At 44.6% G+C, this 16764-nt stretch overlaps 1 protein-coding gene across 2 annotated transcripts in view; it reads left to right on the top strand.

Moving 5' to 3' along the window:
• The window catches only part of kcnk5a (potassium channel, subfamily K, member 5a), a 40340-nt gene extending 28137 nt beyond the window's left edge, over positions 1-12203 (top strand). For both annotated transcript variants that reach the window (XM_070885701.1, XM_070885700.1), the window contains 4 exons: positions 5039-5150; positions 5257-5423; positions 6512-6680; positions 8542-12203. In XM_070885701.1, the coding sequence (XP_070741802.1) occupies positions 5039-5150; positions 5257-5423; positions 6512-6680; positions 8542-9365 (1272 nt within the window). In that variant the 3' untranslated portion in view covers positions 9366-12203. The remainder of the gene's footprint in view (positions 1-5038; positions 5151-5256; positions 5424-6511; positions 6681-8541) is intronic.
• Positions 12204-16764: the final 4561 nt, after the last annotated feature.

The raw sequence follows: 16764 nt of genomic DNA, 5'->3' as shown, positions 1-16764 counted from the left end.
GACAGTTCATGTGATGGTTTTCCCCAAACAAAATGGTGTGTACTTGTCACTGCTGTAACTGTTTCTTGTAGTGTAGTTAAGCATATTAACAGACGAAAGGAAAGAAGGAACCCTTTAGAGATTTTTATGTTTATAAATTAGGTTAATTAACAGCAACAAAAGTGTCATGTTTGTCGGTCACAAAAATCTTGCAGTTCCACGATTCTTAATGCCAATTACACTGGAATATTGTTGTGGTAATGCCATGTAACTGTGATCACAAGATAGATTTGGATGGAGGTGGCCTTTCAGCCTATTTGATCTCATCCTTCTGGAATGACGAGCACTCTATCTTCCCATCACAGCATCCAGTTAAAAGTTGAGCCTTGGCCTGCATTACTCTTCCTTGCAAACCCATTCCACCCTCTCGAATAGAATACTTTTGACACTTTCCCTTCACGACACTGAATCTGTGACCTCTTGATCTGCTCGTCTATTGTATCTGAAAGTGTTGTCTTGGTCGATTCTGCTTAGCTGGATGTACCTAAGTAAACTCTGGGAAGAGAGAGTGTTTGCTTTATCTATCCAGTTAAGTATCTTGTATCCCTCTTTAAGATCCCCTCCATGTAGTACTTTCTCTAATCTAATCCTGTCACGAATGGAGAAACCGTATAATCTAGTCATGTGTTACTCCTCTCACTAAGATGTTTATGCAACTTCTCAAAGACCAACATTCTCAAGAGTGTCTGCAAAAATTGGACTACAGGGTATAAGGAAACTCCCGGCTGAAATGCCTTTCTCTGTCTATTACAGATTTAGTCAGCATTGTCCTATCTCTCTTTCTGCTGCTTCTGATTTGATTATTTCAACAAGGAATCCTGTATGCTTTTATTTTAATAATATTTTTAAGTAAACATTACAATGTTTTTTTTGACAGTAACCCTGGTAGGCATACCAGTGTGTGCACACTATCTAGGGAAATAAGCCTGAGGTCTATAACTAACCCTTGTCTACAAATGCATTCAAATTCATTATCTAAAGTCTAGGAATCAAGAGCTTTATTACACTCCTAAATAAACAGATCTTCACAAAGTGCTTTAAACGATAGAAATGTTTTGACTGCTCTGCCAATCAGTCCAGATGTTAATGTAGTATTTATCTGCAGGTGCATGTTGGCATTGCTTAATGTAAAGGAGATTACAGTCTCTTGTGCGGCAGTTATTCAGAGAGAGGTAGCCAGAGCGTGTGGAAAGGGTTATTGGGGAAGGTCTCCTGCTGCTGTTATCGGTCTGCCCATAACCTGGGTTATCAGTGTAACCAGTAGAGATCTAACAAATCACGATTGGAGTGAGATTACACCATATTGTTTCAACAGTAGGTCTTTGGCTCAACTCTCGGTTAGGTTTCCACGTGAGGGGTTGGGTTTCTGCGTGAGAGGTTGTCTTGTTGGTGGGGTTTTAGGCATGGGGGAGCTGGGGGAATGAGGTGGGGGTGTGGTGGAAGAGGAGGGTGACAATAAACTTGCCAACTCGCAAGTGATTCAGTCCCTGGAGAGATCCAGGAGCAGGTAACACTCCAGTATTGTGTACAGAGCTTTAGAGCTGGAGTAATATTTCTGGCGCTTTCAAACCGATGGATTGGAGGGCAGCAGGTGGACCTGGGGACAAAGCCACTCCACCTCCTGAGGACCGTGAAGACAGAGTTTGATCTGATGGCTCACCAGTGATAAAATGTTCTTTTTGCTGCAATAATGGAAGCAACGGAGTTGAGTGTTTTCTCAATCCTGGCATCTGAGTGTGATCGGTGTGGGGAGGGGGAGGGAAGAGTGAGAAACACTGCTTTTGGATATGACATCTTTTATATATACAGAAAAGAAATCGTTTGTGGTTTCTGGAAGCTGCAATAACAGTAGTTCAATCAGAACTCTTCACGGCGCCACCCGGGTGCTGGTTAGCTGTAAATATTCCCCAGAAGTGCCAAGTCTGTGTTTTTGTTTTGCTGAGTGTGTAATGATCACCTGCTGAATTAGTACCAAATCCAGGTCCCAAACTAATGTTTAAAAGTTCTTCAGCACGCAACATTCTGCAGATCGAAGATGCAGCTTCCTGTTTTCTGTGCTGTGCTCTCTAACCTTCTCTATCATTAAATCTCTCTCTTGCAGACTCACCAGATTTGTGGCTCTTTCTCACTCTTTGAAATTGCTTCACCATCTTTATTGCCACAAATTTTGATGGCAATGATTTTTATTATTAACCCTTGGCGATCATTCCAATTACTGGTACTGCACATAAAAAGCTTGGCTTGCATCCTGCTGAATCTGTGTGGGTCCCTCTGCCTCCCTCTCTCCCGCTCCGCCTCCTTCCCTTCCTCTCTGTCTGCCTCCCTGCCTCCCTCCCTCCCTATCTGCACTCTCTCGCTTTCACTCTGTCTAGTGTTCTTTCACTCTCTCTAATTGTATGCGGCATAAATGTATTTGTACATTAAAAAACCTTTAGTGTAATTCTTTAGCTGTGAAGCACCTGAGGGCTTCTTGAGGACATGAATGGTGCTACATAAATGCTTGTCTTAAATGTTTGCAGGTGGCATGTTGTTGCATAAAATAAAGATTCACGGGGTTGGGGGTAATATATTAGCATGGATAGAGGATTGGCTGACTAACAGAAAACAGAGAGCCGGGATAAATGGTTCATTCTCTGGTTGGCAACCAGTAACTAATGGGATGCCGCAGGAATCAGTGCTGGGACCCCAACTATTTACAATCTATATTAACGACTTGGAAGAAGGGACTGAGTGTAACGTAGACAAGTTTGCTGACGATACAAAGATGGGAGGAAAAGCAATGTGTGAGGAGGACACAAAATATCTGCAAAAGGACATAGACAGGCTAAGTGAGTGGGCAAAATTTGGCAGATGGAGTAAAATGTTGGAAAGTGTGAGGTCATGCACTTTGGCAGAAAAAAAAATCAAAGAGCAAGTTATTAATTAAATGGAGAAAGATTGCAAAGTGCCGTAGTACAGCAGGACCTGGGAGTACGTATGCAGGTACAGCAAGTGATCAGGAAGGCCAATGGTATCTTGGCCTTTTGCAAAGGGGATGGAGTATAAAAGCAGGGAAGTCTTGCTACAGCTATATAAGGTATTGGTGAGGCCACACCTGGAATACTGTGTGCAATTTTGGTTTCCATATTTACAGGTTGATTTTGGAGATGATGGGGTTGACTTATGAGGAAAGGTTGAGTAGGTTGAGCCTCTACTCATTGGAATTCAGAAGAATGAGAGGTGATTTTATCAAAACTTATAAGATTATGAGGGGGCTTGACTAGATGAATGCAGAGAGGATGTTTCCACTGATAGGGGAGACAAGAACTAGAGGGCATGATCTTAGAATAAGGGGCCGCCCATTTAAAACAGATGAGGAGACATTTCTTCTCTGAAGGTTGTGAATCTGTGGAATTCCTTGCCAGAGAGCTATGGAAGCTGGGACATTGAATAAATTTAAGACAGAAATAGACAGTTCCTTAAATGATAAGGGGATAAGAGGTTATGGGGAGCGGGCGGGGAAGTGGAGCTGAGTCCATGATCAGATCAGCCATGATCTTATTGAATAGCGGAGCAGGCTCGAGGGGCTGTATGGCCTACTCCTGTTCCTATTTCTTATGTTATTAAAGGGTTGTGAATTTAGTCTGTTATTGTTTACTACTGGGTTACTTGGAGTGTTAATCATCCAGATGCACTCAGCAACTGGCATTTCTACTGCCTATGGGACTTTGTATACAAAATTGGGCAGCAAATCACACCATATGCTGTAAATGTAGAGATTTGTGGGATGCTATGCTCTGCCAATTCTCCTTCACATTGTTACTTGGATTCTCCCATCTGTTGATGTTGTGGTATGCGAGTGCTTCTGTCACTTGTCGCTTTAACGAGCTTCACCCATTTCAGCGTGGATTCTGCGTGTTTGCACACCGTAGCCATTTCTACACTTGGTTGAATAAATTTGGGCGTTAGTTACAGTAGTATTTTTGAAACTCCCCTCTGCCCCTTTTACCCCCCCACCCACCCTGCCCCCCAAACAATAACAACCAAAGTGGAAATGGCTGAACCCTGCTATTCCCACATGCTTTGATCAGGTCAGGCCTGGATAGCTGTGTGAAAGTACAGCTCATGATCTACAATAGTTTTGATCCAGGTGACGTTTTCAACACGACTGCCGCTCGTTCCTGTTCCCTGTATCACCCACGAGTTCTTTCATGCTCTTGTTGGGCGTTCTCTCTCTCTCTCTCTCTCTCTCTCTCTCTCTCTCGTTTTTACTTCTTCCTATCATGAAGGTGTTGTCTCCTTTGCTGTGGTATGAATTTATAGTTGGCAGGTAACCCTCTGGCAATGATTGGAACTGTGGAAGGCCTTGGGCCCCAGTTTGGCCCTGTCCTCACCGGTTATCCACATATATGACCTACTGTTCCTATAGGTTTATGGCCTAGTTCCTGTTGGTGAATGAGGTACTTCTGTTCCTATGGGCGAACGGCCTACTGCCTACTCCTGGTTCCTATATTGCTATACGCGCTTAAAACAAGAGTCGTTGTATAATAATCAGAGGCAAGAAACCGGCCTGTTTCTTTTCCCTTTCTTATCCTTCGTAGTGCAGGGCGCTGCAGCCAATAGTAGCACCACTACTGCACGTTGGCTGAGATCAGATAACGCGGTGGTTGAACCTTGGGGCCCCTCACTTCTGTGGTGCTCACTTCCACACCATGTGGTCACCTAGACATCAGAGGACACCCCAGGTGTTCTGTTTTTAATTGAACTCTTGTTACAATGACACGACAACATCACATGCTTCACAGGCATGTCTAATGTAACACTGTGCAGGAGAGGGAAGAGCCTAGAGTGTATCCTAGTGTTACAGTAAATCGCTGCATCGTCACAGCGAGAGTGGAGGTTATTGATCATCTTTGAGGAGGAGAAAAAAATTCTGGTTTGTTTTGTGTTGTTCGTCCTTCTGAATCTAAGGGTCTTTAATTTTAAGCTGACTGTTGCATTTCCCCCATTATGTTTGTAGGCTGTCGAAGAGGCTGCTGGACAAGGAGTCACTATCACCGGCAATAGGACCTTCAACAATTGGAACTGGCCCAATGCGGTTATTTTTGCTGCCACAGTCATCACCACAATCGGTAAGTAAATCTCACCGGCAACGAATCTGAATATCACGAGCTGGTTTCACTGTAGGAGCGGATAACTTAGTGTGTTTTTTTTTGTTCTGCTCTGCTTCCCTCACAGGGTATGGAAACATCGCACCCAAGACCTCACCGGGGCGCCTCTTCTGCATCTTCTACGGGCTGTTTGGTGCGCCGCTCTGTCTCTCCTGGATCAGCGCATTGGGGAAGTTCTTCGGAGGACGGGCCAAGAAGCTGGGTGAAGCCTTGACCAGGAAAGGCGTTAGTCCGGTAAGTGTATTAGCTAGCCACTTGTTTTTCTCGTTCTGGGCTTTTGAAATTCCAAGTAATGTTCAGCAGGAATAACAGCAAGATCTGAGCCAGATCGGTATACAGTTTATTAATGAGGGAACAGTGTAAGTTGAAAACCATCATGGTGCTGAGCCACATAGACCAGGATATTACGAGGTGGGACCCACCAGGACCTCCTGACTTGAGGCAAGAGTGCTACCAACTGAGCCAAGACTGAAAAGGCATTGCTTTAAGACTCCCTGTCGGAACAGCTCGTATATTTATATCTATCTACATATCTGCTGAAATTGCCCCTCTGGGAGGCACTAACAAGGCGCAGATGCACTAACACATGGGCGCGGCACACAGTGTTCACTCCAGCCATTGCCGCCGGGGCTCGGAGCGCGAAAAGTGGTTTGCGTCACGCTCCCTGATTAGAGCACCTGTGCTGGCTCCTTCTCCCCCCGTGCCGGTCCCTTCTCCTGCCGTGCCGCCGCCGCCCCCCCCCCCCCCGAGGTCAGCCCCTTCACACGCCCCCTTCTCCTGCCGCACCGGCCCTGCATCGGCGTGGGGCAATGTCACCTCGGGGCGAGAAGCTTTGGTGCCTGGGTACCTTTAAAGGGGAGGTTGTAGCGCCCCTGCCGCCATCTTTTTTCAGTCAGCCCGACAATGGCAGCCGCTAGGACGGCCGGACCGCCACATTGCAGCCTGGCATCCCCTCTGTGGCCCTTCCCTTTAAAAGAAAAGGAGGAACGCTGTGACATGGCATGCCACATTGAGAGTCGTGCCCCCGGAAGCCCGGTTAACGGCCCACACTTTTCTTACCAATTTCGCTCCAGATGTGGCACTTCCCGCCCTGGCTCAAAACTTTCATATCATTCAAATGATGCGGCCCGGGGCAATTTCGCCCCCATAGAATCTTGGCATAACACTATCAGTTGAAATGTGAGATTAAAAGATAGAAAAGTCATTGTTCGGGGGAATGGAATCGTGTTGAAGTAATTGTGAAGGTAATACTTGCAGTTATCGGGAATGGTCTACTGTCCCTCGTCCTTGCCCTAATGTTCTTTCATCCTTTCATTTTATAGCGGAAGGCCCAGATAACCTGCACGGCGATTTTCATTGTTTGGGGTGTCCTGGTGCACCTGGTGATGCCGCCCTTCGTCTTCACGTTGACTGAAGGCTGGTCGTACATTGAAGGCTTGTACTACTCTTTTATCACGATTTCCACCATCGGATTTGGAGACTTTGTGGCAGGTAAGGAACATGTTCCAATCAGGCCGTCTCTTATTGGGTTAGTGGGCATAGAGTCAGCTTTCAGATCAAGTATATTTGGAGGTTGGAATGATGGTGAGTCTTGAGCCTGAAGGGATTTTTGTTTAAAAATGTTTGCTTTACAATCGCCCTCTGTCACAAGTCATAGTGCAAGCAGCCAGTACGACTCTGCTGCCCACTTGCCACTGTTGTAGGACAACCGATATAATGCACGAGATAATATCGCAGCTGCAGTATCGATTATTTATCTTGCCTAACCCGGAGCCCCTTGGGGACACAATTCTAGAATGGTAGTCACTTTTGCGCCACTGTGAAACAGAATAAGTGTCTCCTAAGATTCCCTGCTCCCAGCATGAGATAATGACCCTGCAGACAAAGTCTGGGATATATGAACCATTCCCAGCAGTGTCATCATACCCTTGTCCCAATGAGGCACAGGTCTCGTCACTTTATTTTCAGTAAAATGGAGAAGCCAAGTTGCTGGGATGAACAACTGCTGTTGATAGTATCTGTATGCTTGACCGTGAGCTGAGTGTGGACAAAATTTACACTGCAGAGAGGGCAGAGAAGAGCAAGATAGTGTTATGACCCAACTTCTTGTCAGCGCCATTGGCAGGTAAGGGCTGCATGTCAGGAGGTGCAGGCACAATCTGATAGTCTCCTCCCTCCCCCACTGCCCACTGTGTGGTTTTATTGCACGTTTGCCGTTTTATCCGTGGGGCGGGAGGGTGGGGAGAGATTCGAGATTTTCCTCCATATGACGGCCTACAACAGGCTGTCCTGAGGTGGAGAGCCATGGAAAATGAGGCAGGAAGGACTGAATCCCCACCCCTAAAATTGCCCAAGGTTTTTCTCTGCTTTAAGATGACAGCCACCCACCCTGCCTCGTGTAAATGTCGACGAGGGGAGTGGGGCTTGGAAGTTGTGTCTCTCTGCAGTGCTGACGTAACGCGAAGAGGCAGTAAGGAGGTCTGTGGTGGCTAGGAGTCAAGCAGCGTGAACGTGAAGTGCACCCACGGTAGGCCATCTGGCCATCACTCCGTCCAACTGCTGGCGGTCTGTACCTGGTGGTCTTCACAGTCAAAGAAATATTGGGTCCCGGTCAATTTTGGTGGTCGGTTGGAGACGGGGGGGGCGGGCGCGGTGAAGCTGCTCCTTTTTGAATATTGTCCCTGCCCAGTTGAGCTATTAGAGCGAGTGTCTGCTGCAGGACTGGGATATTTCTTTCCTTCACCGAGGCAGATTCCCAGTGAAGAACACTGGGTGTCCTCTGAATATGTAACCCAGGGAAATGGGATTGGGTCACTCAATGTGGAGGTTGGAGCAGCTGGTAGGAGGAAATCCACCCCAACTTGTCCAGTTTTGCTTCGCTCTGATCAACAGAAATGGAGTAACTCAATCTCGGGGTCTTTCTGAAATTTGCAAGTGAGGCACGTGCAATTCTGTAAAATAGTGGTTTGATTTATTTTTTTATCCTCCCCTCTCCTCTTCCTCATCTCCCTTTTCCTGAGTTCCTGACTTCTGAGCTTCCTCCCTATGGAGGAGGAAGGGAGAATGGGGAGAGCTCTTATCTGCTTCTGAGTGGTCCATAACCAGAAACATTGGTGGAGCCCTTGATCCAGGTTGTCCACCCACTTAATGCGTGTGTGACCCAACAAAACTGGGATAACAAAAAAGGGGAGGAGAATAAAATAATTTTGATGCTTGTATAAATTCAAGGCAATTGGTGTCATGGACTTTGATGAATCCTCTTCACTTTGTGTCCATTTGACATGAGTTTGTTTTTTGATGTATTCTAGTCCGATGTATATGTCACTCGTTTAACTGTACACTTCTTCCATAGGTGTTGACCCAAACATAGATTACCATATCCTCTACAGATACTTTGTAGAGCTGTGGATCTACTTGGGTTTGGCATGGCTTTCCCTCTTCTTCAACTGGAAAGTGAGCATGTTTGTCCAGGCACACAAAGCCATCAAGAAGCGGCGGAAGCGAATGAGAGGATCCGTGGAAAATGTGTCAAGCCCCCAGCCTCTTAGTTCAAAAATGTCAGACTCCACTGAGGTGAACATCTTTCGCTTCCTTTCCAAAAAACAAGAAAGCTACAATGATCTCATCAAGCAGATTGGCTCAAAGACTTTGAAGAATAATGGGAGCAAACTATTGGGTGTCGAGGTCCCGGCCAAGCCGACAACAAAGGACGAAAGCAACGGTAAGCTTGGAGCAATCGAGTTCAGAAAAATAGGCCTGAAAAGATTTTGTTACGAGCCACCCAGCCTGCCCACCATCGAAGATGTTGAGATTACAGTGCCACTAAATGAAGAAAAAGATCTGAACACTCAGCCAGATCGAACCGTGCAAGAAAACCAATTGGATAAAACCGTCCGAGACAACTGTTCGGTGTGGGACACGCGCATCCGCCCTCCGTTGTTCTTCGAGAACGTCAACATCAGATTCATAGACGAGCAAAACCTTCTCGGTGATGACGAGAAGGTGGAACTGTCAGTGGAAGAGAACCTGGTGGATGAGGGCGAGTCGGATGTCCTGGTGCAAACGCCGGACACTGACCATTCAGACTTCCAGACCCACAAGCTGGGAGGTCCACTTGACTATGAGCACCTGATGAATGGATACAACAAGGTGCATAATATTGAAGTGGTAATATAACTAAGGGCGTCTGGGACTCGCTTCTCCAAACTTCCTCCTTCGGTTCCACTTTGTTCATTCAGCACTAGGACCTGGGTAAAAGGAGACGGCTGACACCCTGTTAGTTTGGAGGAGCTGCTAATGACACTTGGCTTTATTGTAAGAATACCTCCAAGGCACAAGCACAATCCTTTTTTTTTTAAAAAAGAGGCCTTAGCAAGTAAAAGGAGCATCCCTCTTCTAAATAGGAGGGGTGGAGAGCAGAATTTCCAGCACAAATGTTGACTGAGGTGGAAACTGTGACCAAAACTAAAATGTTTCCAAGTGTAAAGATATTCATAGAACATTTTTTCCTTTTTTTTAATACTGTGAGCTTTTTTTTCAAATGACCAGTAAAAAAAAAACCTTTAAGATTTTATCTTTTGAGCCAGGAACTGTAGATCTTAAACAAGTCAGTTGCTTTTAGTTCCAAGTGTTTTCAAGGCTATTTTGGCATAGACGCTTTCCTTCTGACCTACATTCAACAATGTACAAAGAGAAAATGCAGAAATTCCGTGCTCTCTAATTTTGCGACAAGGGTAATTGGGGGTGGGGGAGAGGAGGGGTACAAGAAATTCAGGTGACCTGTTGCAGCAAGTGATTTATTGCTGAGGAACTGCCATTTTCACTGCCTCCAGTACTTTTGTATGCAAAATGGTGTATCATGCAGTTAGTGCCAAAATCCCCAGGATGCTACAATGTGCCAAGTCTCTATCCTAGTCACCATGTAACAGCCCCATATACTTCGTTTGGATCTGCACCTTATGAGTGACTCTTGTATATGTTTTGTATATTTTTGTTTTGCCTTTGTTTGTGACTTTACAACAATACTCCAGAGATAAATTTTTATTAAGTCTTTGGTTATCCGATACAAAATCTGAAAGAAAACGAACAGAAAATCAATGTGCATCGAATAAGCCAAACTGCATTTTCCGTGTGCTTTTCGATCGAAATGATGAAATTATGGACAAACCTGGTGAGAAGCATAGGAAATATCCTATGATGGAACTCACCAGGATGCGACTCCTTCCTTCCTTCTCTCTCCTTTTTCCCTCTCCCGTGTTTATAATGGTGCGACTGAGCCATCACTCGTTATTTTCTGTACTCCGGAAACCGGAATACTTTTTGGCACTTAATTGTTTACATTTGTTCCCAGTCTGGTACTCATTGCAGTGGCAGGTGGGCATCTACCTGTTTTTTGGACGAAGGTAGGTGGATTCAGGCCAAGAGCCTGGTGCGGCACATTGCCAGGTCCCAAGTATGCCAAAAGATGCAATTACTACAGGCACATTTTCATTGCTATTCATCGGTTACAGAATGGAGCTGCTGCAGAAATTCAATTCAATTGTGTTTTTTCACTTTTAATGTGAGCTTCTAAGATGGCCTGAGGAAAAAGGATGCCTGGCATTCATGTCCCACAATCGCAGGCTGCTCACTTCTCTCTGTCTTGGGTTGGTGGGAATATTTTGCGAAGTGGCACGATATCCTGAAGGTACTGAAAGTGTAAAATCTGCGAGGCGAGAAGCCTCGCCTTGACTGGACTGCGGATTGGAGAATCGGGAGAAAGAGGTCAGTGTCCCTGATTTGCGCCGTGCCAGAACTTTTCCGGGTGATTTTTAATTTCCATCTGCAGAAACCTTGCCTCTCCAGAATGACCCTATTGTACCTAAGTAAATGGCCATTAAAAGTTCACATTCTTAATAAATTGCCATTTCCTTCAAGGAAATGCTGCACTAGTGTCAAGGAACTATATGGTGTTTGTAAAGCTTCATTGTGAGATGAAGGAGTGTGATGAGATAAAGATTATAAAAGTATTTGTTTTAAATAGTTTTTTTAACTTTTGTTGTTGTCTTCATAGACTCAATTGTTAGCAAGTGGAATAGATATTCCATAGAACACACTCTCCACTCGATTGTTTAATTATTTTAAGTTACAGATGACTCCACTGAAGAACATTTCACTCGAGTCTCTATTGTAGCAACGGTTTAATAAACAATCTTCACATATGAAGTGCACTCAGTCCTTTTTAAGGATTGAGTGGGAACGTTCTTATTCTATTGCAGAGACACAGAAAAGGCTGGCCAACAAACAGCAATCTAGCCCTGGCCAAACCTCTCCTTTCCTTCATGGAGGCCTCCCACTCCCATAGAAACATGTGACTAGTGGGGTGATTCGACTTCACTGTTAAACACAACCAAAACCTGACTACATGTTGGTTGCTGGAAGCTTGGTGGCAGGGACTGAGCGACCTCGTTTTTTAAAAGCGAAGGCAACCTTGTAAACTATTGAGAGCAAAAATAGAATGCAGAGAGTGTATTCCTGCCTTAAATTTGCTGCCAGGCATTAATCATGCGATCAGCAACTTGGAAATGACCGTCAATTTATTTTAAGCAGCGTTTGGGCGTAATGGCACAGGGATGACGAGAGGCAAGGTGAACTGATGATAATGGATGTAGGCACTGTAAGGGTGTATAAATGAAGTGTGTAAAACTTGTCTATTCTCTTCCCTGCGCACTCAAGAAAATCTGCTTTATACACTACATTGAAGGGGTTAGTGTCGTCTGACTTGCCAAAACTGGCTACACAGGAAGGTTTAAAACTCCTTACAGTAAAAGAGTAGATGAAAGTCTTTTCTATGACTGTGTCGCTCCATTACTCCATGTATTGAATAACTGTTGAACTCCAGAAGCCTGTTTGTTGTATTTATTCCTGGAATGTCGTGTATTAAGTGCTGTCGTTTTATGGTTCTCTGTAAATTGTGGACCTAATTTATTTCTATGTTCATTTGAGAATGTAAATAAATCCTTTTTATATACAATACTAAGTGGTTCAGTTGGGTGTTTTTGTTTTAAAACCAAAGTGACTAACTCTAACTCCTTTCCCACGACCTTAAAACTGTAGTATTTCTTGGCTGCTTCAGTCGCCCTTCCATGCTTGATTCTACAGGCAGAGCATAGGAACATAGAAAATAGGTGCAGGAGTAGGCCATTCGGCCCTTCGAGCTTGCACCACCATTCAATAAGATCATGGCTGATCATTCACCTCAGTACCCCTTTCCTGCTTTCTCTCCATACCCCTTGATCCCTTTAGCCGTAAGAGCCATATCTAACTCCCTCTTGAATATATCCAACGAACTGGCATCAACAACTCTCTGCGGCAGGGAATTCCACAGGTTAAAACTCTTGAGTGAAGAAGTTTCTCCTCATCTCCGTCCTAAATGGCCTACCCCTCATCCTAAGACTGTGTCCCCTGGTTCTGGACTTCCCCAACATTGGGAACATTCTTCCTGCATCTAACCTGTCCCGTCCCGTCAGAATCTTATACGTTGCTATGAGATCTCCTCTCTTCCTTCTAAACTCCAGTGTATAAAGGCCCAGTTGACTCAGTCTCTCCTCATATGTCAATCCAGCCATCCCTGGAATCAGTCTGGTGAACCTTCGCTGCACTCCCTCAATAGCAAAAACGTCCTTCCTCAGGTTAGGAGACCAAAACTGAACACAATATTCCAGGTAAGGCCTCACCAAGGCCCTGTACAATTGCAGTAATGACCTCCCTGCTCCTATACTCAAATCCTCTCGCTATGAAGGCCGACATGCCTTCTTCACCGCCTGCTGTACTTGCATGCCAACTTTCAATGACTGATGTACCATGACACCCAAGTCTCGTTGCACCTCCCCTTTTCCTAATCTGCCGCCATTCAGATAATATTTTGCCTTCGTGTTTTTGCCACCAAAGTGGATAACCTCACATTTATCCACATTATACTGCATCTGCCATGCATTTGCCCATTCACCGAACCAAGTCACCCTGCAGTCTCTTAGCATCCTCCTCACAGCTCTCACTGCCACCCAGTTTAGTGTCATATGCAAACTTGGAGATATTACACTCAATTCCTTCATCCAATTCATTGATGTATATTGTAAAGAGCTGGGGTCCCAGCACTGAGCCCTGCGGCACTCCACTAGTCACTGCCTCCCATTCCGAAAAGGACCCGTTTATCCCGACACTCTGCTTCCTGTCTGCCAACCAATTCTCTATCCACGCCAGTACATTACCCCCAATACCATGTGCTTTGATTTTGCACACCAATCTCTTATGTGGGACCTTGTCAAAGGCCTTTTGAAAGTCCAAATACACCACATCCATTGGTTCTCCCTTGTCCCCACTCTACTAGTTACATCCTCAAAAAATTCCAGGAGATTTGTCAAGCATAATTTCCCTTTCATAAATCCATGCTGACTTGGACAGATCCTATCACTGCTTTCCAAATGCGCTGCTATTTCATCCTTAATAATTGATTCCAACATTTTCCCCACTACTGATGTCAGACTAACCGGTCTATAATTACCCGTTTTCTCTCTCCCTCTTTTTAAAAAGTGGTGTTAGATTAGCTACCCTCTAGTCCATAGGAACTGATCCAGAGTTGATAGACTGTTGGAAAATAATCACCAATGCATCCACTATTTCTAGGGCCACTTCCTTAAGTACTCTAGGATGCAGACAATCCGGCCCCGGTGATTTATCGGCCTTCAATCCCATCAATTTCCCTAACACAATTTCCCGCCTAATAAGGATATCCTTCAATTCCTCCTTTTTCACTAGACCCTTGGTCCCCTAGTACATCCGGATGATGTACCTCGTGCTTTCTATTCCTTTCAACCCACAACATTAAAGTTAGAGCTAGGCTCGTTCAGGAGTGATGTCAGGGAACACTTCTTCACACAAAGGAATCAAGGGATATGGCGATAGGGTGGGAAAGTGGAGTTGAGGTGGAGGATCAGTCATGATCTTTTTGAATGGCAGAGCAGGCTCGAGGGGCTGCTCCTCTTCTCTCTTCTCCTCATCCTCCCCCCCACCCCCTTTTTAAAAAAAAAAAGTTTAAAAAAAATTTAAATAGCTGGGCTAGGGGTCGAATGAAAATTTCGAAACCGAAATTGACAAGATTTTTATTGGGCAACAGTATTAAGGGATATGGCGCCAAGGTGGGTAAATGGAGTTAAGATGCAAATCAGCCAGCTGAATGACCTGCTCCTGTTCCAAGGTATTCTCTGCAGTCGACTCGACCCTTCTCTAGGTTTTGCAATGGGGGGCGGTGGAGTAGGGGGACAAAACCTGGACTGACAACGACCCATAATTAATTTGATCTTTGGCTTATTCTTGTCTTGAGTAAGGCACATCTTTCTCAGGGTATTTGAACTTGATGCTCCCTGTAGTCAAAAAGAAAAAACTGAATGAATGCTTGGGAGTCTGAAATGAAAGCGGGATATGCTGGAAATACACAGCAAGGCCTGTCATTATCTCTAAAGTGAAAAGACAGGATAATATCTCGGGTGTTGACCCTTTGTCAGAATTGGAAAAAAGGATGATGATAACGCTCCTTCATAAGATCCACCTAAAGGGAAAGGTGAAGGCCAAGGGCCAAACCTGACAGATGTTTATTAAAAAGAGGCTCATGGTTTTTGTGGCAGACTGGTAATTGGTTACCTGAGCTAGGTAGGTTTGCAGTATCCCAGAGCGCAGTTGATGAGTGATCAGCCAGACTTGTTCGCTAATGAGACCTAGAGGTGTAGACCTGTCCGTGGAAGCTGGGATTCTTCTTAAGGTCCAGATAAGCTTGCAAGCCAATCCCCTTATCAAGTAGAGTAGGCCTGCCTGAACAAGCAGCGAGAATGTTACCAGTGCTTTTTGCTGGTAGGCTGCACGATTTTAGCTAGTTAAACTCTAGTAATATTTATCTTGGTACTCTTTGTGGGACCCTGCTGTATTGAGCGACATAGTGACAGTGACTGCCCTTTAAAACAAAAGAATTGTCTGTGAAAGGTGCTTGTACAGTGTAAGTTCTTTCTTTAGTATCTCTTTGCACGCTTGGGTCAGTGGACTGCGTCCCTTGGGCACCCGACCCTGGAGAAATAAAAAGATTTCACAGTATTCTGGGCTTTTAGCCTCAGCATGGTGATGGGTTTCTGCTTATTTCGAGATTCACCACTGACCAAAACAAAAGGCCGTGAAAAGGTGTTTGGAAAATGGCAACGTCAGCTGGCATTGTATTGTTTGCTTGAGCTATCTGGGTGCTACGTGACATGTTGACATTTCTGTAACAGGTGGTTGAACTAAAGCCAACCGAAAGCCAAAGCAGAAATCTGGTCGCGGCCCAATTTTAAAAGCAACTACTGCAAAGGCTGGAAGTTAACTGCATGTTAAAAGTTGGTGGTGATCGTACAGCTTTCGGATTATCCGAAAAACCCAATTGGTTCACCAATGTCCTTTTAGGGAGGGAAACCTGCTGTCCTTACCAGGTATTTGACTCTAGTCCCACCCCAACATGGTCAACTCTTAACTGCCCTCGGAAGTGGCCTAGCAACCAACTCTGTGTCAGAAAGGATGAGGAACTGAAATAAATTAGTATTAGTGAAAAAGTAGTACTGGAGAAATGAATGGGACTGAAAGCCGATAAATCCCCAGGACCTGATGGCTTACGTCCAAGGGTTTTGAAAGAGATGCCTATAGAGATAGTGATGCATTGGTTGTCATCTTCCAAAGTTTCATAGATTCTAGAACAGTCTGCAGATTGGAAGGTAACTAATGTAACCCCACTATTTAAGAAAGGAAAAGAGAAAATGGGAAACCACAGACCGGTTAGCCTCATATCAGTAGCAGGGAAAATGCTAGAATCTGTTATTAAGGACGTGGTAACAGGGCACTTAGAAAATAATAATAGGATTGGGCAGAGTCAACACGGATTTATGAAAGGGAAATCATGTTTGACAAATCTGTTGGTGATTTTTGAGGTTGTAACTAGTAGATTCGATAAGGGGGAACCAGTGGATGTACATTTGGATTTTCAGAAGGTGCCATACAAGAGATTATTAATCAAAATTGGGGCTCATGGGATTAGGGGTAATATACTAGCAAGGATAACGGACAGAAAACAGAGAGTAGGAATAAATGGATCATTTTCAGGTTGGCAGATTGTAACTAGTGGGGTGCCGCAAGGATCAGTGCTGGGGCCCCAGCTAGACACAATTTATACCAATGATTTGGATGAAGGGGACAAAATGTAAGATTATCCAAGTTTGCTGATGATACAAAGCTAGGTGGGAATATAAGTTGTGAGGAGGATGTAGACAGGCTACGTGAGTGGGTAAGAACATGACAAATGGAATATAATGTGGAGAAATGTGAAGTTATCCACTTTGGTAGGAAAAATAGAAGAGCAGAGTATTTTTTAAATGGTGAGAGATTGGGAAATGTTGGTGTTCAGAGGGGCCTGGGTGTCCTTGTACATAAATCACTGAAAGTTAACATACAGGTACAATAAGCAATTAAGAAAGCAAATGATATGTTGGCCTTTATTACAAGAGGATTTGAGTATAAGAGTAAA

Source organism: Pristiophorus japonicus, chromosome 7 (assembly GCF_044704955.1).
Source record: "Pristiophorus japonicus isolate sPriJap1 chromosome 7, sPriJap1.hap1, whole genome shotgun sequence".
Lineage (NCBI taxonomy): Eukaryota > Metazoa > Chordata > Chondrichthyes > Pristiophoridae > Pristiophorus > Pristiophorus japonicus.
Note: the sequence above shows the minus strand (reverse complement) of the source record. Positions and strands in the feature narration are given on the sequence as shown.